The sequence below is a fragment of the Echiichthys vipera genome (assembly GCF_963691815.1).
Source record: "Echiichthys vipera genome assembly, chromosome: 14".
NCBI classification, from domain to species: domain Eukaryota; kingdom Metazoa; phylum Chordata; class Actinopteri; order Perciformes; family Trachinidae; genus Echiichthys; species Echiichthys vipera.
Window position 1 is genome coordinate 22740456 of NC_139839.1, and position 20618 is coordinate 22761073.

Genomic DNA, 20618 nt, shown 5'->3' on the forward strand with positions numbered 1-20618 from the left:
ATTTAAGTTGAAATACTTTGTTGCAATTTCCTTAAAATATTTTCCATAATTAGGAAATGTGTAGTATCAATCATGAAAGGTAGAAATAAACTAGTATCTCTTTAGAAAACTGGTTCCAAACCAAGCGTTATGTTCACAGTATAAACAGGAAATGTGACGGTATTGCAATTAAATCAATATTTATACAGTATTTTTCCGGTAAAGGCCAGGCCAGTCCCTCTTAAATTATATATAAGTAAACTTCTTTTTAGGGGTTTTCATTGCCTCGTTTTCCCATTAGTTCTCATTTCCTGATGAAAGGAACAAATGTGTTTTGGTTCTTCTCTTCACTGCACCTGCTGACAATAGTGGAGGGTCCTGCCCTATAATCTGAGTTGTTGTCCCCTCAGAGTGAAGGTTTATTACATTCAGTCCATCTGCAACAAATAGAGCAGGGCTGTGAGTGTTTGCATGCTTGGCCACAGTACTTTTTCTGAAAAGAAAGGAGAATGAAGTGTATTTTTTACCTTACTCAGCAGTGGTGTTGTGTTACAGTAAATTATTTTATTTCTCATGGACATTTTGAATTTCATGACATAGATTTTGATAGAATGTTGTTTTACAAAATTATCAGCTATGTCATTCTTCATCAGTAGTTGGGGCATAGTATGATCACTTTGACTAATTGACTTAACTGCAATAAATCTTCAGTAAAACATCCGGCGAGTAAGCAATAAATGGCATCTCATTTCCTGACACTATAAAATTGTTGACGCTAATCTAGGAGCTTTTAGTGAGGCTGTTGTCCCTGGTGAAAAAATATTTCCCTGCAGAGACACCAATTTGGGACATGCCCGACTAATGTCATGGCACTAAAGAGGCAGTTCTGAAAGTGATTAGAATGGAGTGAGACAGTGAGGTTGAGTTAATGGTTTGTCAAGGAACTGATGATGGTAATGCATAATGTAATGAGTCACTATGCCTCTTGTCGCCGATTTGTAGCTGCCATTGCAGTGGCTAGCTGGCCTCGTCTTGTCAATATTAGCCTTCAGGTGCTCATTGGAATTTTTAGGATTGCGCCGCATTTTTAGGGGCCGATCCGATCACAGGAATCATAAATCTGCTGATCACAGAATGGATGGGAGAATAATAATAATCCTCAGTGTCCTGTCTTTACAATCTAGCCTTATGCACCACTTAAAGTGGTAAAACCATTTTTACTAATAATGTACTAATGTAATAATAAATACAATCAAGGTCTTTATGTACCACAATAAACATTACATGCCCTGTCAAGATCAATAGATTAAATAAAATAAAAATAAATAAAATTTACTTAATTTACTTGCCTTAAGTGAGGCAAAAAGGCGTCAAAATAATTTGAAACAAAAAGAGGCATGCAGTTTACTGCCACTGCATCGCTTAATAGCCCTTAACCATAAGGAAAAACAAATTACAATCGACCACCAAACAGCCTGTTTAGGGCCCATATAGGCAAACAACGATCGGCTGCCGATCGAACGGAGCATCCCTGGTGAATTTATTGTTTTTCCTCTAACCTGCAGATTTAGATTTTCCCAGATGTCTTACTTTGTAAGGACTGTCACCGATTATGACTGAAAACCAGCCGATTTCAAATCAGTGGCAAGTAGATTGGTGCGTCTCTACTTTGAACGCTATCACTTGGTATGATTGGTATGTTAATCATTGTGCTAGAGTAAACAGTACATGACACTCTTCTTCTCCCCTTTCCCTTCGGTTGCTGTCCAGTTTCCCTTGTACTCTCCTCTTGCTACACTGTTGTTAATTAGCTGTTGGATTGAAACGTTTGGCTTCACCCATAAAAGCGTGGCAAAACAGCTGAGCTTATAGTAGCATCACCAAAGCTAGGGCAGGCTAAATGATTTTCCACATTGGTTGTTGCTCCTCAGGTTTGACCTGCTTTCACACAAATAAATTCCTGCTCATTGATGTCACAGCAGTGTTGGCCCACAGCAGTGTTTTACTTTAAGGTTTCCATAGCAAACCAGTCAGACGGATCAAACTGTGATGTGCTCTATCTGCACTTTGTTTTCCTTTATTCCAAACGACAGAGGTAACATATTCATTGTGATTAGGCTGTGCCGCTCTTAACTTTTTTACGAAAGCTATTCATTGTGTTAGAAAGGGCTTCCTGCTGATCCCAAAATAGATGGTAGAGTGAGAGAGAGAGCATGTGAATCTGTCTAGAAAACTATTGTGTAATGAGAGAGGATAACCCTCCTCTGCTACGTAATATGTAGACATACCTCAGCCTGGTTTAGAAGATTAGAGAGATGATTTAAAGAGAGGCAAACCGTTAATTCACAGTTACAGCCACTACATGGGATCTTCTGATATTGTTACAAAATAAAGGAGAATAAGTGTTTGAGTCCATCTCTAGGAAGATTGTTGTTTTTATAGTGATGAAGCAAACTGAAAGTGTTGGTAGTCATTAATGAAATCGGGTTAATTCATTGTTTAAATAATATTCTCTTTGTGGGCTCTTTCTCTATGGCTGGTGTTTGAATAAATGTTGCCTTAGTAAACAAGGCTTCCGTACCAGACAATGGCAGCGATAAGAGGCACGCAAGCTCCCGTGACGTTACTGTATGATGTCACCCTCCACAGTAATAGAGGACATAAGGAAATAGTGCTGAAAGCTTGCTACATGCCGGTTTTCAGTTCTGTCCTCATAGCTTGTAGTAACACTTGTTCTTCTGTAAGATCATTTAACGCAGTGTCATTGAGAGCGAACCAGGTTACACACAAGTGAAAGAATGTGGGTGGGGCAGTCTCAAGGGAGGGTGTGTCCTGTCATTGATAAAAGGTGTTGCCATTTCGTTGAGCAGTTCCTGGAACTGTGGTTTCTGTTTGCTGATTAGGACTCAACTACAGCGAATTGTTGACTGGAGCCACATATTATCATTAGCAGTCCTTGAAATGAACACTCGCCACCAAACACGGGGAAATTGTAGCTGTGGCTGGCAAACCTAGCTGACTTTTTGGCAGAGAGACAATTTGTGTTGACAAAACTACTCTCGACGCAAAAAATTTTTAAATAAAAATGAGGGCACCACAAATTATGAATATGCTTATCTCTATGGCTGGCAAAGTCAAGCTGTCATTAATACTACCTTGAGAATACAGAACATAGCTCATTAATAGGGATGTAATGATTCTGCAAATCCGTGCCTCTGTTTATCTGAATGCTTGTTTTAAGGTTTTCGGTCCAGGTTTCAGAACCTTTACACGCCTAGTCATAAGAATGTAGATTAAACATTTACCTGTTCAGCTAATGCCATTCACTAAATAGTTTTTATGTCATTTTATTAATTAGTTGTCAGTAATTCTGACCATGGTATAAAACAAGTACAGCAGGCTGCTAAAGAGAGGATTTTGTAGATTTTGTCACAGTTTAGATGTCTGCCTCTGTAGCTGTGCACACAACTTAATTTTGCTGTGTTGCTGTTATAATATTTTTTAAAAGGTTGAGAATTCCTGGCAGATAAATATATTTCGAGACAAATACTTACAGTATTCCTACTAAAATATATGTACATATTTATTCCTTTTTCTGAAAAATGTTCAAGGTAATATGGTGCCTCAGTGTGTTGAAATGGAAATGATGTCACAGATATACAACATTTGTACAACTGTGGTGTATTGCTAATATGTTGCCAAAGTAAAGGAAGTTGCAACAGCAAACATGGTCTATAGGACATGTTTTTGGAAGTTTCATTTCCTTCAGATTTACTTCACAGCAGCTTTGCAACTTGTTAGCAGGAAGACACTGCAGCTCTGTTTGTGCTATGTTTGCATTTTGTCATTTGCTATGTTCTTTGTGTCATTGTTTAAATTTTGTTTGGTTTTTCTTTAGAATTGTAACCATGATACATGGTGTTTACTACCAGAGTCTTGACACTCCCGCGCAGAGCTGTTTTGGCGCTGCCCCCAGTAGGTAGTGCTGTGTCAGGGTTTGTGTGAGGCAGACAGGATGCCCTGTTCCCAGCCGTGGCAGTAAACTGGGCTGTGATGCTTGCTGGTGTTATTTGCTGCAAAGCATTTCACCCCTATTCTGAGGATTTTGTTTTTATGCAGGTTAAACCCTTTTATGTCCTGTGTATCAGCCGAATTACGTCAGTACTACCGAGTAGCGGTTCACATTAAATCAGTCTGTACCAAATTTTAGTACCTGAGAACATTTAAGCGCAAGCATCTCTGTCCTCTCCTCTGCATGTTTAACAGAGAGAGAGGCTCAGCTCTGACAGACACGCCAGGAGACACACACACATGAGAAGCAAGACTACGTTGCCCTTGCAGGTTGTTCTAGTTAAAGTCCAGGCAAAGGCGAAAGCAGTCCGCAAGTTTGGTTACACATTTCAAGACTCCACGCAGACAACGCTCACTGCAAAAATGTCACTGATTGAATTTTTAGAATAAGGATTAGAACAATAACAAATAACATCAATAACAACACTTTAAAAGTTGACTGACATAAATATGACAAATATGTTCAAACTCTCTTGTTTGTTTTATTGTGTTGTAGAGCTCAGGGGTTTCTGTGGACATTAAATGCTTCCATGAAGGAGGTTAAAAGTTGTTGTTAGTCAGGTTTCTCCACAGTGTAAACAGGGATCTGCTCCATGCTAATGTATTCAGCTACAGTCCTGTTTATCTTCTGTGTTTCTGCTGACGCTGGCTCCATATTGTTTCTGATGAAATAGATTTGGTAAAGCAGCTGCCACTGTTTCTGTCTCGTTGCTGTTTGACACTCGTTATTGTGTCACCCTGTTAAATTAACATCTCTTAAGGTTAGACATGCAGGACTGATGATGTTAGCTCCTTAGCTCTGCAGTTAACGTTACTGTTTATTATAAGTCCTCAAAGCAATGTTTATTATAAGATGCTAACGTCTTGTTTACATCCTTAGCCTTTCCCTGGTTGTTAGCCTTGTATGCTAAATACTTCCAAATGGCCCTTTTGCTTTGTTTATTTTCTACTAAAACTGGTTGATTATTTAGAAAAAGTATTGTTTTTTTGACAACCCAAGTACCCAAAAAAAATGAACCGTTGGGTATCAGTACTTGCCTTGACAAACTGCATCTTAACCAAATGCAATAAGTTCCAAGACGTCAGACGTTGATCAGCTGCTGGTATTCAGCCTGCAGTGAGACTACAGCGTTGTGGTCGTAGTTGCCTCTTTGGCTCATGCTTTTAGAACTTGGCCTTGGATTGGCCCTCCACCCAGCCCGGCTCTAACCATTGTGACCACGCCACAGCTCCATGTGTCCAAAGAACTGCTGCTTACTGTCATGTTGTGACCTCATCGGCTGGCTTTGGTAGTGCGAATCTGCTGACCAGAGTGTCAAAGACTTCTTCTTCGACACTGTTGTTTGGTCAGCAGCAGGCATCTTTGGATGAATTTGACTGTGAAAAATCATAATTACTGTGTTCAATGTTAACTAAGTAACACTCACTGCAACAAGAAAGTAACCTTCTGCTCTCTGACTGCTGTTTTTCCTTAACTTGTAGCTCCAAAATTTAGGGATCAATCCGGCCAACATAGGCTTCAGCACCCTGACCATGGAGTCGGATAAGTTCATCTGTATCCGGGAGAAGGTGGGCGAGCAGACTCAGGTGGTGATCATTGACATGGCAGACCCCAATACACCTATTCGCAGGCCCATCTCAGCCGACAGCGCCATCATGAATCCGGCCAGCAAAGTCATTGCACTTAAAGGTAAGGCAGTGTGTTGGCATTGCAGAGTGCACATTTCTCTAAATCAATGTAGGAATTACCAGAGAGTGAGATAATTATATTATTATTATTATATTATTTATTTTAACTAACCCCCCTATACAGGGCATGCAGTATTCAGTTCTGAGTTTGTTATAGCAACATTATCCATGTAAAAATAAAGAGTGTTTATAAATTATTTTCATCTATTTATATCCATACACATCCAGCTACTTTAGATTTCTGTGAAGTAGTTTTTATTGGCCAACATGTATGTTTTTTCCCAAACATTTGTCCTGTAAATATTCCCAAAGTAGCATAGCTTTATTCTTTTTGTTGAGCATCCATGATTGCTTTGACTTTTTTTGTTGTTTTTGTTTGTCTTTTCTATGTTTTTTTTTCTTTACTGCTTTCTTATGTGTTTGCAGACGGTGAGTTGAAATTTAACTACTATATTGTGGAAGTAAAATCCTGTTTTCAAGACAGTATTTGTGCAAATATCACATTCAGCATAAACAAATTAAGCATGCAAACTATATTGATTACAGCTGACATGACTTTCTGCACCATTGTGTACGATTGGATACTTTAAACACAGGTACACTGCTCTTCAAGCCTGTCTGTTAATGGCCTAGCGTTAAATATTTTCATACATCTAATCTGAACCCATCTCTGGATAATTCTTTGGACCTTGTTCTACATCTAGGCCATTGAAAATATTTCTTCGTAAACAGGATTTAACTTTCACAGCCTTATAGCTTGCTGGCATTCCATCATTTTTATTACATGTACAAGTGATTTAGAACCTGTTTTACATGTGGTAATACTATGGTTAAAAATGATTTCATTTTAATTCACATTTCTTCTTCATTTTCATTTGAAATCCATGTCCTTTCCATCTGTGTGAAGTGGTAATTCCCCCAAACCTGTTGTTTCACTTATTTCCCAGCTGTGTTTAATATTTGTTAACAAACTTGAGGATCTGTATACCAACGTCTGAAGATTAGTTTGCTCCAACTACCAGAGAGCATAGACTTATTGTGCTGATTTGTAACTTGTGTGGGAAGTCTAATGGCATCTGATTGCTGCATTGATTTGATTTCACATGTTCCTGATTGGACATTGTTCTATCATACGAAGTCACAGATAAGGAGTAAACCGGGTCAAGAAGAAATTTTGGCCAATAACCTGTGAGGCTCACTTGTCAGGGTGCAGTAAAGTGGAATTAAAGAGCACTTGCTGTCCAGCTGATCCAAGAGCCCAACAGCCTTTCCATCTGTCTGTGCTCAGCGCTCAGCCTTGTCCCTTCCCAACTATTAGAATAACATTTCATCAGCCCAACAGCTTGTGTCTTAGGATTTTGGGCTGAGCTTTCTCCCTGTGGTCACACTATGACCAGTGCTATGAACTGAATGGCCCTTTGGTCCTTCAGGTTTCCTGTAAAGTGACTATATAATTTTGATCACTTAAAATCATCATTAGGGCATTGCCATTATCAAATTATTTACCCCAGCTCATTTTACTTGTTTGTGTAAATTACCAATCACACTTGAATGCACTGATATCATGATGAACATCAGTTATTCTTTGTACGATGAAAAATGAGGCGGTAACAACTGGTAGAATGTAATTTTTTGTTGGGTTAATGCAGGGAAGTTGATGGTAAAAGTGTTAAAACAGTTTTGTGTGAAACTGGTTCTCCTCCCTTTAAATGTATTAGTTATAATTAGTCAAATAACCATTCCTTGCTGATTGTCCTCTCCACCTAAGATGTGGTACAGTGTGCAGTTCTAAATTATGTGCTGAACCCTTATAGAGTTCTAGCTTATTGCTGACAAACGTGGCACGCAGACATAAGCAGGAGTGAGCATTACAATAGTTCTGTCTGCCTGCTTAAATGTTACACGTTGTAGAGTAGACACATACGGCTCTTTGTTTTCAGTCTTTTAGAAGAAGCCAATTAGTTTAAAGTAGGGCTGGACACGCATATTTGGTTATTTGTTCATTGGGTAGGAATTCCGTTTTCTTTAATTAAACCGAAAGATGTGTTGCAGCACATTGTTTGCATTTCAGCTCAGTATGAGAGTCTTTACTGTGTTTTGCTGTCATTCATGGCAAAACATGCGCTTTTCTCTTCTCGTCTTAGTAGACTGGTGTTGTTTTCAATTTAAGGAAGATAAAAACAGTCTTCGTCCACGCGCAATGCAATTACGCACAGAGCTGGGAGCTGGCTGGCCTCTTTCAGATTCAGGCTTCAGCTCACTTCACCCACACCCAACCCCACCTGGAGCCGGCCACCAATGTTGAGCCCCAAATATTCAGCACGAATCAACAGCGAATATTTGGAGTTTAAAAAAATTGTACTTGGAACAACCCTAGTTTAAAGCAACTTTCAACTTTGATATTTTCTTTAATTTATTTATGCATTTATTTTTATTAAAAAAAAAACTTAAACATTGAGTCCTGAATACGGGAGCAGTGCACATTTCTCATTAGCCACAACACACGAGTTGTGTGGCTACAGATGATATGTTATGATTATGTGAAAAGGAACAGTTACAACAGAGAATTGGCTCAAGATGAAATGCCTGTCTTTTCCTCACTAATTACGCAGCGTAGGGTCAGCTTAGGCTTCCTCACTCTGTCTACTCAAACTGTCCTCCCTGCTCAGCCTACTTTAATGATGCTTCTCAGCCGACCTGGTCATGTGACACAGTATTGAGCCTTAACCATTTCATGTAACCATCTCTGAAGGGTCACAATGAGCAGGCACACCTCCCGACAGCTCATCATAATTCAATAAGAAATTCCTTTGCTTGCTCTTTGAAATTTGGCTGCTGCTGCAAGCGATTCATTCGCCACACTGCTTATTGTACTCTGATCCCATGGCTTAGTGATGGCAAAATGATCTTGATTTGTGCTAATGCATTGGTCTCTGCTTTTTCTCACTTTGTTGATGAGTATTGAATAATGAGCAAACAAGGAAGTCACACTGCTTCTTAACAAAGCTTTAGTTCACTAAATTAACTCTAACTAATAAACAAAGAAAATGCAGGTGAGTGAACTTTTTTTGAACATGTAGTTTCTGATCTGTTATCAGGACAAACATATTTAATTTTAATTGAAGACAATCAACCATAATCATTATTGGAAACCTTTCCTGCAACACTTGTCTAAAGTCCCTTATTTGTCCCTGTATCTGTCGTACTCCTGTCGTATTCCACCGTTACATTTGACTCAGATGCAGATGTGTTTGCCTTTTTTGTGAGTTGTTTGTTGCTTCAACCTATGTCTGCTTTGTTTCTCTCAATTAAGGCTATTCATTTGATGGGGTGGGCCATGTAGTCGGACATGACAATACATTACATTGATTAGACCTCTATTAGAGAGCTGTTGTCAGTTCAGTTAAAGTGAAATTCCAGTGTAAAATCATCCCAGGGTCTTTTTAAGCAAATTAGGTCATCGAATAAGCCATTGAGACCATTTTTTTGGTGTAACAGCTCTTAATGTAGATTTTCCGGAGAGTCGCTAATAGCCTGTCGCGGCTAACACTGAGAAGCTCTTGGCGGCGAGTTGGACACATTAAAACGTCTTTAACCACTAATACTGCTCCAAATATCACCAAACCAGCACCAACACCAACAACATAATATGTGAACACAGAGTTTATTTAAAGAGTGTTTTGAAAGACTTACCTATTGGCCTCGGTACTAGCTGCTCCATTCAAGTCAATTACCAAATACAATCCAAAAGGACGGAGTCACTTGAGCTGCTTTCCCTGCAGCACCCAAACATTACGCAGATCTGAGGTCAGGGTTCAGAGGTCAGGGGGCGTGTGTTGCCGTAAGATGCACAGTGAGTGCAGGAACAGGTAAAGTCGACTAGCCTGCAACTTGAATTGGAGACAGAATGGTTTGTGTTTGTATCTTTCCCGACTGTGAAACAAAAATAAAAGCTTACAACCCAGAAACTTTTCATAGGCTGCCGTGCGGTACGATGAGCATGCTCTGATAAACCAGTGGCTTTTTGTTTTGGATCTGGACATTGAGACGCAAATCGAGACACTGGTAGAGGGTTTACAGTGTCTGCAGCAAACCACAATGTTTACTTGTTTTGCTGGAATAAATCATCAATGGGCTCCTTCCTTTTGGATTGTATTTGGTAATTGACTTGAATTGAGCAGCTAGTACCACGGTCTGTAAGTAATTCTCTCAAAACACTCTTTTAATAAACTCTGTGTTCACATATTGTGTTGTTGGTGCTTCGGTTAATGTGTCATGACTCTTCTCATGCTACTGCAGAAATTATTTTAAGTTATTTGCACCAGTGGTTAAAAAAGACCTTTTTAATGCGTCCAACTCGCCGCCCTGAGCAGTGTTAGCCGAGGCAGGCTGTTAGCGACTCTCTGGGAAATCTACAGTATGTTAAAAGTTCATACATGGAATAAATTGTCTCGATTGCTTATTTGCTGACCCAATTTGCCCTTAAAAGACCCTAGGATGATTTTACACCGGAATTTCACTTTAAATACTGTTTATTAGTCTATATTCACACTCTATAAACACTCTTGTGCTAAGAAAGAGGTTTGCATGTATTCAGTCATTTACAGTTTCACAGAATGCAAGGAGCACCTGTGACCGTTATCGTCTTTATTTTACCCCCTGGATTGTTTAAGTTAATGCACATTGAAAATTACTTTCCTCTATACTATTTCTTATTGGTTACTCATAATTCTACTTGCATCTGGCATTAGACAGACATTCTTATTGGCCTGCAAATTCAAAATGTACCAATGGAGTGTAGAATAGGGAAATATATGTGCTTGAATTACACCTAATTGATACAATGACACCTTGCGTAGCCTCTCAGGAGGCCAAAATTGAATTCACTTGTTCTCTTTTTTTTAAAATCATTTATCTCACTACACTTCCTCACAATTTCCGACTACAGCATGTGTGGCATCCCCTTTCTATCAGTCATGGCGTCGTTGCTTGATGACCTCTGTGTCATGACGACAATTCAAATTTGAATCTCCCTTTTCTATTGAAATTTGGTGTTTCCTTTGAATGTATGTTCATTTGTGGACACACTGTAGTCAAAGACTATAACATTCTCCTGGGGCCTGGTTCTTGCCCTTTTGCTCTCCTTTCTAGCTGCCAAAACCCTTCAGATCTTCAACATTGAGATGAAGAGCAAGATGAAGGCACACACCATGACGGACGATGTTACCTTCTGGAAGTGGATCTCCCTCAACACAGTCGCACTTGTGACTGACACTGCCGTCTACCACTGGAGCATGGAGGGTGACTCACAGCCCGTGAAAGTCTTCGACCGCCACTCCAGCCTGGCAGGCTGCCAGATCATAAACTACCGCACTGATGCCAAGCAGAAATGGCTCCTGCTCATCGGCATCTCAGCTCAGGTATTTAAACTTTAGTCACTAACATATTAAAGATATAATCTGTAAGATTTTCATCTCGTTAACTGTCTGCTAAGTTTAAAAAAGCCTGAGTAAAAACAATGGTGATTGATCATATGATCCACTAATGAAAGCACTTGTACTTTCCTTTCTGCGGCGTATCCCAATCTGTTTGTCTGTGGCGACATTGTCTTTCTTAATGCAAATGCAAGTGCGTGCGTGTGTAGAGAGGGGAATATGTTTCAATTTTCAAAAGTTGACAAAAGGGACAAATTTAGCGACTTATTCAGACAGAAATAAGTTCAGGGAAAAGGGAGTAATATATGGTAGGCTTAATTCATTCCCAGGCATGCTGCTCAGAGTAACCCAATTCTACGGCTGCTGCGGTCTGTCTCTTCCTCCTCTCTTCTCTACACAGCAGCACTACGCAGACACTGTTGTCGTTGTTATTATGTGACGCTGCGGGAGATAGAGGTTGCCAAACCCTACAAAAGTTGTGCGGTTACAGGAAAACGTGTCTCTGTGTGGATAGGCCCATAGTCTATTGGGATAAAGCCCATCGTTGGCCGCCTTTTTAAACCTGCATTCTCCTCCCCTTCTTCTATCGCTATTTATTCGCAATGATTATTTTGTATTAACACTATCGCTGCATCGGAGCATAGCGCTACCGAAGACAGCTGTGATTGGTTTAAAGAAATACAAACTAGCCCTGGCTGGCAATGCGAGGCTAACTTGTTTTTTTTTTTTTGCCTTTTTCAGCAAAATCGTGTGGTTGGAGCCATGCAGCTCTACTCCGTTGACAGAAAGGTTTCTCAGCCCATTGAAGGCCATGCTGCCAGCTTTGCCCAGTTCAAGATGGAGGGTAATACAGAGGAGTCGACTTTGTTCTGCTTCGCTGTCAGAGGGCAGGCTGGAGGGAAGGTGACTGGTGTTAATAACATAACAGGGGAAACCTATTTTAATGTAACTGGCATTCTCGTATCAAAACCTGAGTCTGTTCCTCATTTGTGTTTTTGTCTCTTCGACGCAGTTGCATATCATTGAAGTGGGGACCCCACCAACTGGCAACCAGCCATTTCCAAAGAAAGCAGTGGATGTGTTCTTCCCTCCAGAAGCCCAGAATGACTTTCCTGTGGCCATGCAGGTGTGTAGCACATTTCTATAATTGACCACCTGAATCAAACTAGGGCTGTCCCTCTCTGTTTTTCGACAAATTTGAACTAACAAACAATTTGTTTCTATGAACAATAACGCAACCAATAGGTCAAGCTGATTCTAAATTTTAAGAATGTCCTCTGCATGACCACGTCAGACTACATAAACTCTATTTATCTGTATTTACAGAATGTAAATCTTGAATTCAAATATGTCACTACAGTATTTTATAAATATTGATTTTCTTTCTTATAATCTTATTTTGAATAAAGTGACAGCCCCTGTTGAAATCAGTTGGCTTTTAAAGCAGAGTATAGATATATTGGTTTATGTGGGTCATAATTTACAGACACAATTTTTCATCTTTGTTTTCTGACAGATAAGCTCCAAGCAAGATGTGGTTTTCCTCATTACAAAATATGGCTACATTCATTTGTATGACTTGGAGACAGGCACCTGCATTTACATGAACCGCATCAGTGGGGAAACCATCTTTGTTACCGCTCCACATGAAGCCACCTCAGGCATCATCGGGGTCAACAGGAAGGGACAGGTAAGAACAAGAAAGACCTGTGTTCTAGGTGTTGCTGATGAAATCAAATATTCTTCCTAACCGCTATCACACAGCCACAACAGAAGCGCTTCTTTTTTATTTACCTCTAATGTCATCAGCAAATCTGACACAGGTTAATGAATGTAGACAAACATAAACATCAGTTGCTGCATGGGGTAATAACAACAACTCCTTGTTTGTCTGTCGTCATCAGGCAAGGTCAGACTTTTCCGGGAGGCATTATAAATAATCCAAGGTGTAGGGTTCCACACAGAAAGAGGGGAGACGGCTGTGTCTTACTGCTTTTGTAAAGCTGAACCGTAGAAGAGAACTGGATCCAGCCAGCTGATGAATAATGTGCCACCACATGAATAATTGAGTGAAAAGTGGAAAGCTGATCTCAGGCAGTGACAGATCTCGCTGTGTGTGTGTGTACACACATCACATGCACCCAAACACGTACACAGGGGTCTGAGAGATAATAGGCCACTGTCAGTGCCTCCACTTGAGTGGGTTTGTTACCAGATGTATTTGTAACCTGATACTAAGTAATTGATTACTAGAGTACTTTTCTCATACTTTTCTTTTAAATCCACTGTTGTCTTTGGTCAACAGGCAGCATAAGAGCTTGTAAAAACAAAAGCTAACTAATAATGTAGTGATTCTTAACTCATGCTGGCTAAAAGTTTTGTTCCTGGTTGGACTGGACAAGCAGAACATTGAAGAATGTCACTGAAAAGCGTTGGTGCTGAGTGTTTTGAGTCTCCGCATCAGGCTCTATATTACTCAGACAAGGCAGTGTGTATGTGTCAGATCTGGCCTGACATTGACATGCAATGCTGATAGCTGTAGCACATAAACCACAGAGGGACGGAAAAGGGAAAAGAGTGAGAGAAAGAGGGGGGAAAAGGCCCACCACCCATCAGCACATGATGTTAAGTGGGAGGCACAGCCTGGTGCCCTGAATCCTCTTAGAGCTGGTCCTCTCATCCAATCACAACTCCACCTTATCTTCCACGTCATCAGTAATGCAGAGACCTGTGATGTCCGTCCTGCAGTTTTACTATTGTGTGTGTGTGTTTGGGCCAGTGCATCACTTGATACTACAGCTCATGTGTCATCTGACGCTTGGTGCTCTCTTGTCGAGAACAGTTGTTCTCCACTGGCAAGTTTGTCTCTTTTTTCCATCAGACTCTGATCTTTGCTTTTAAATATCATGTTGCCATTTAAATCACATTGCACCTATGTACTGTATACGTATATTGTTATAATGTCGGATGTTCATGCTCAACATGACCAAAGTTTCAAATAGAGGTAAATGTGTGTATGAGTAACCAGTCCACCACAGTCGACCACCATTAGTAGATCTGTTCAGGATAAAGACCGCTGTCAACGCCTCCATACAGACAGTTTTTTTTTCTATTCTCTCGACGGTCTTTCATCTTATCGGATTTGCAAAAAATTTCATCTGCTCCAGGAAAGCACACCCACGAAGTCCAGCTACAAAAGGCTCAGATAGAACGTGCTGCTGTTTACTACATGTAGCTACATGCTAATGGCAGACGAAGCTGCAATATTGGTTGCTTGTGTTGTTCACTGCTCCCTAATTTCGTATCACACGCCTGTTGCAACACGTCCGGCTGTGTTGTCTGGTTTAAAAAGCGCTAATATTTATTAACAAATAACAAAGTGTACATTAGCAGCAAAAATAAATAAATAACACTTCTATGTAAAATGCACTTCCAATAGATATTTTAAAATGTAGTATAAAACCCTAGCCGGTGTTGCAAACATAGAATTGAAGTGACTAGATCACTGTAACTGTATTGCTGTGTATGATCTTAATCAAACAGAAATGACTGGATCTGAATGCTGGAATGGATATCGGATGAATGGGGCCGAGCTAATCAGTCAATATTGGAGCAGATAGTTGATCCGGGTATCGGATTGGTGCATCTCTACTTTGCGAGGATAGAAAGTGCTGCTGTATTCCCCCACAGTTCACTTCTAACGACACGTAGCTACATGCTAACGGCAGACCAAGCTGTAATACTGGTTGCTTGTGCTGTTTATCGCTCCCCAATTCCGCACTGCAGTCTGACGCAACATGCCGAATTGGGTAGTGTTTGGTTCAGAACGCTTTATTTGTTACTTTTGATAGTAGAAAAACCCACTATCCTCCGTCAGTCTTCTGCAGTAGTACGGAGATGGAACATTGAGAGGAGAGCAGGAAGTGCTGACCATCAGAGCAGACTGGTCTTTTTGGTAGGAGGTTGCTAAAGAGACGGGCGCCGCAACAGTGTGTCTCAGACAGAGGAGGGTGCAGCAGCCATGAGCAGTATGAGAAGATAACGTGTTTTTTTAACTTTAAAGAATGTGAGCATGTTCTAGTAGAAACACAAAATACATGTATGAACCTGAAAAAAGGTCTCCCTTTAACAAAAGTATTGTCACTAAATTGTTGGCTTACCTGTGCAGATGCTTTATTAAATCTGCCACTCCTGTTTGTATTTGTTGTCATTCCTAACTTATAGATATAATATAATATAACCCTCTTCATCTCTTTAGGATGCTGTATCCTCCTAGACTACGCCTACGTAGTGAGGAGAACACAATCTCCACAAAGGGACCTATTTTTACCCTATCTTTTCTGCCCATTATTTATTTCAACTACCTCCAATTAGTCTACCCACATTAGAGTGAGTAAGTGACTCTGCTTTAGTGGCAGGAAGAACGAGTCTAGTCACCCTTGTTAAAAGCTGGGGCACTGACCTGCTGGGCTTGTTTGTAGAGGGTCCAACACTGGCTGCCTTTCTCCTTCAGCCCCCTCCTCTTTCCTTCACCCAGCTCTTTTCATTCGACTCATTCTTCTTTCTCTCTCTGTTGTCAGACTGCTCACAAAAGCCATGCGTTACACTGACCCACTAATTATACATTTGCATTCAGCAGCCACTTCCCCAAGGCCAGATAGTGTTTAATGGAGTTTAGTACTATTGCCCACAGTTATATTCAGCTGAGCTTGCCCACACTAATATCTGGCACACGACGTGAACAAGGAATGTATGCATTAATGATGTTGTTGTGTATTAAGGTGTATGTATTTAAGATTAGTTTAAATAAATACGATAGAATTCATTCATCTCATCTCCAACCGCTTATCCAGAGTCGGGTCACGGGGACAGCAGCTTTAGCAGGGGACCCCAAACTTCCCTTTCCCGGGCCACATTAACCAGCTCTAATTGGGGGATCCCGAGGCGTTCCCAGGCATCAGAGTCTTGCAAAAGTGGGGGTTAGGAAATAGCGCATTTGACTTGATGCTTCATATATGATAGATCTATGCCCTGACTTACTGCAGATTGAGTTTGTTGACATAATTGTCACTCCTTAAAGACAGACTTTTGACAACACAGGACCCTGCACCAGAAGGCAGTAGTAAAATGCTATAAGGAAATGTGAAATATTCCATCAGATTTACACTAACAAAGAGCTTTAAAAGCGGATCAGAACTGGCAGCATTATTACAGTGTTGTCTGGCCTCTTGTGTAATGCACTGCAACATTCTCTATTTTCCCTGTAACACAGGTGCTGTCAGTCTGTGTGGAAGAGGAAAACATCATCCCCTACATCACAAATGTGCTCCAGAATCCAGACCTAGCTCTCCGCTTAGCTGTCCGCAACAACCTCGCTGGTGGTGAAGAGCTCTTTGCACGCAAGTTCAACAACCTGTTTGCTGCTGGCAACTACTCTGAGGCTGCCAAGGTTGCTGCCAATGCTCCAAAGGTACTCATCCTGTTCGCATAGGGCCAATCAACAGCTCTCTAACATAATCTTGGCAAATGTCATATAAGATCCACAGGGTTGTATTTATTACATGTTTATAGTATTGGATTACATTATATTCTAGGCACTTGTTTTGCTTCTGCATTTCGATCTCCTCTCACCTTCAGTTGACCTTACCTCTCTCAGGGTATCCTGCGAACCCCAGACACCATCCGTCGCTTCCAGAGCGTACCGACTCAGCCAGGTCAGACCTCCCCCTTGCTGCAGTACTTCGGTATCCTGCTGGACCAGGGACAGCTTAACAAGTTTGAGTCCCTTGAGCTTTGCAGGCCTGTCTTGCAGCAGGGACGAAAGCAGCTCCTGGAGAAGTGGCTGAAGGAAGACAAGGTAATACAGATCTCCATCACAGCCTCCAGGCACAGGAAGAGGCTCTTCCTGAGTTGCCTGTTTGTTTACATGACTGACCTATTCTATTGGATTATGTGGGAACATGTTATGTAATAAGTTTGTTAAGTTGTCCTTGGTAGATTTGGGTGGTCCAAAGCTGTGGTAAACAAGAGTCTGAGTCTTGCAAAAAGAGTAAGGGAGGTGGCCTTGTACGTGTCATACATGTCATCATTCCAGAATCTGCCAGTCATCTGTGTCATGTCACCTGTATATATCTTATCTATGCTGTCATGGGAATAGACCCGCTCTACTCATCCAACCAGTCTCATTCCTGATGCCTAACTTTTAGAAGCTTCAGACAACTTAACATACCCATTACGAGTTTGCACCACAACATTAACTTAAAATAGAAATTAAAATAAAAAAACAGATATAAAATAATAATATAAGACACAGTATGCATGTTTTAAAATGGTCCTGAATTGCTTACATGCTGACATTACTTGTTGTATGTTTCAGTTGGAGTGTTCGGAGGAACTGGGTGACCTGGTGAAGGCAGTGGATCCCACCTTGGCTCTTAGTGTCTACCTGAGAGCAAACGTCCCCAACAAAGTCATCCAGTGCTTTGCGGAGACTGGTCAGTTCCCCAAGATCGTCCTGTACGCCAAGAAGGTATGTCCGGTCCGAGGTGATATTATTTGAGCTCTTAAAGATTTGATAATTCACAAATTAGGAAATGCATGGCCAGTAAAGGAGAAGGCACACCATAAGAAAGACAAAGAAAAACACAAAGAAGACATGACAAAGCCAAAGACAGCCTTCCCTAATGGTTGATTCAAGGATGTAGTTTTTAATAAAGTATATGAGCATGTCATTAGTATAATGGACATAAGAGCATTTCTGTCACCTAAAATAATGGAATTAAACATTGCACTTAAACTTAATTTTAATGTAAGACATTTTTTGTTTCAGGTTGGCTACACTCCGGACTGGATTTTTCTGCTCAGGAATGTGATGCGGATCAATCCAGAACAAGGCCTGCAGTTTGCCCAGATGCTCGTCCAGGATGAAGAGCCACTAGCTGACATCACACAGGTCAGAAGAAAGAGAAGCAGGATTTCCAGTGATCCATCAGGAATACATTGATTTTGCTAATGAAGTACATTGTAATTATAAAACAAGAGGTTGTCTGATTTATCATATATAAAGAGTGGAAAAAGTCTCTGTCACAGGGATTTTAAAGTGCTTTACGCCTTACGCTGATTGAGACTGAGTAGTTTAAAAATCAGCTGTTGCCCTGCAGCACATGGTGGGATTTAGTCTGGAGTCTAAATTAAGATAAACATTGACCTTCTTTCATCCCAAGTCTGCAGTTGAAAAGTCGAACCCAGACTTTCTTTGAAACTAGCCAAAGGATTTGACTGAGTCACTCACGATACGCCATCTGTGAACCTCAGCTATTCCGTAGTATAAAGGAAATGCACCTCTTTCCGTTGCTTCCTGCCACTGCAGACATTCTGCACTGCAAATGTTAACTGCTGACACATGTTTCTCTGTTGCCTAAAGTGCTGTGCTGGCAGATAACTAAAGTAAAACGCATTGCATTGGACATCTTTTCATTGCAAGTAGCTTGTAAGAAGCTTTAAAAAAGTATGTGGTCTTCTTGCATCTCAAGTTAAATTCCCCAATAGTGGTGCAGAACTTTAGGAGACTGACAGGAGTGTTATGCTTGGAGGGAGGCGTTATGTTATAATGGTTACAGTGCAATAGGACTTGTTTTGTTCTACAAGATTTAAAAAAAAAAATTATATTCTTCTCAGTTTTAGCAGCTATACAAGTATCGCTCCATTCTTGTGTTTAAGTTTTTACATTTGTGCTTCATGTCTGTCTAGATCGTGGATGTATTCATGGAGTACAACCTGATCCAGCAGTGCACCTCATTCCTCCTGGACGCTCTGAAGAACAACAGACCCTCAGAAGGACCTCTGCAGACTCGCCTGCTGGAGATGAACCTCATGCATGCTCCACAGGTGCACACGCCTACACATACTGCAAGGAATCCAACTAATAGAGCTGGGATGCATTTTTTTCTAACCTCTTACATGCGTCGTGTCATGGGTGCAGGTTGCTGATGCCATTCTGGGAAACCAAATGTTCACAAACTACGATCGTGCCCACATTGCCCAGCTGTGTGAGAAGGCTGGACTCCTGCAAAGGGCACTGGAGCACTACACCGACCTGTATGACATCAAGCGCGCTGTGGTGCACACACACTTGCTCAACCCAGAGGTAGGCTTCAGTTACTGACTGAATGCAATTACATTTTAAAAAACAGGCAATTGTTGTATCTTATCAAATTTTTATTTAGTCCATGGTAGAAATTACAAGATCTATGAGTCAAACTAAAATTCCCTCCTTCACCTCCAGTGGCTGGTGAACTTCTTTGGCTCACTGTCAGTGGAGGACTCTCTGGAGTGCCTCAGGGCCATGCTGTCAGCCAACATCCGCCAGAACCTGCAGATCTGTGTCCAGGTGGCTTCCAAGTACCACGAACAGCTCACCACACAGTCTCTCACTGAGCTCTTTGAGTCCTTCAAGAGCTTTGAAGGTGAGATCCCAAACTCTATACTGCTTCATTTGATAGTTTAATCCTTTTTTAAAAGAGAAACACTGTAATCTATAACCCTGACAATGCCAATGTTGGTGACAGTTGCCTCCTAGTTATCAATTAGACAAGTAGGCCAGAACAGAGGCAGGACAATCCATAGATTGTGCAGAATGAGCTGGAGGTGATTACGTTCACCTCTACCATTACTGGAATAATGAAGCAGGACTGCGCTCACAGAGCTGCATTTTTTTAATATAGGTTGTATCTTTTAGTGACTGTCTGTGTCTCTCAGGTCTGTTCTACTTCCTGGGTTCTATTGTGAACTTCAGTCAGGACCCTGAAGTTCACTTCAAATACATCCAGGCCGCCTGCAAGACAGGTCAGATCAAAGAGGTGGAGAGGATCTGCAGAGAGAGCAACTGCTACGACCCTGAGCGTGTCAAGAACTTCCTCAAGGTAAAGCCGCAGGGACAGCTGTAGTGATCAAACACTGACATTTAACAGCTCTTTTCTTCCTCTGTGCCCTTTCTTTTACCTTTCTCCCTCTCTCCCTTCCACATTGTATATTTCTCCACCTGACCTGCCCATTTCAAAATCTTGACTGAACCACAGTCAGTTTTTTCAGAATTTTACGCCATGTGATTTTTTAAAAACTTTCTTGTTGCCATTTTTCTTCACTTATATCACACATTTTTTGAAGTTCTTAGTTAGTCTTTAAAAAGGCTATATGCTATTAAAGAAACGGATGAACAGTTTGACCCCTTTCTATCGATGAGAAAAGTATAACTGTAACTAGCAGATCCCCAGGAGTCAATTATATTTTGTGCTTTTCCTCTTTTGTCTTTGGGATGGCAGGACATGTATCAGGTAAATCGATCCTTCCCCACACTACAGGACTTCTCTCTTCTTTTTTGCCTTCACCCCTACCCCTGACCTTTAGGCACAGGATTGAAACTGGGATTTGTATGGAGGCATACAT

General features: G+C 40.9%; 1 protein-coding gene across 1 annotated transcript in view; it reads left to right on the plus strand.

Moving 5' to 3' along the window:
• Nucleotides 1–20618, plus strand: part of cltca (clathrin, heavy chain a (Hc)) — a 38543-nt gene that overhangs the window by 5354 nt on the left and 12571 nt on the right. Inside the window, exons 2-14 of the mRNA XM_083927021.1 lie at nucleotides 5533–5740; nucleotides 10891–11159; nucleotides 11916–12077; nucleotides 12187–12300; nucleotides 12691–12864; nucleotides 16447–16644; nucleotides 16831–17031; nucleotides 17551–17703; nucleotides 18004–18126; nucleotides 18924–19061; nucleotides 19156–19320; nucleotides 19459–19639; nucleotides 19932–20095. Coding sequence (XP_083783147.1) covers nucleotides 5533–5740; nucleotides 10891–11159; nucleotides 11916–12077; nucleotides 12187–12300; nucleotides 12691–12864; nucleotides 16447–16644; nucleotides 16831–17031; nucleotides 17551–17703; nucleotides 18004–18126; nucleotides 18924–19061; nucleotides 19156–19320; nucleotides 19459–19639; nucleotides 19932–20095 — 2250 coding nt within the window. The remainder of the gene's footprint in view (nucleotides 1–5532; nucleotides 5741–10890; nucleotides 11160–11915; nucleotides 12078–12186; nucleotides 12301–12690; nucleotides 12865–16446; nucleotides 16645–16830; nucleotides 17032–17550; nucleotides 17704–18003; nucleotides 18127–18923; nucleotides 19062–19155; nucleotides 19321–19458; nucleotides 19640–19931; nucleotides 20096–20618) is intronic.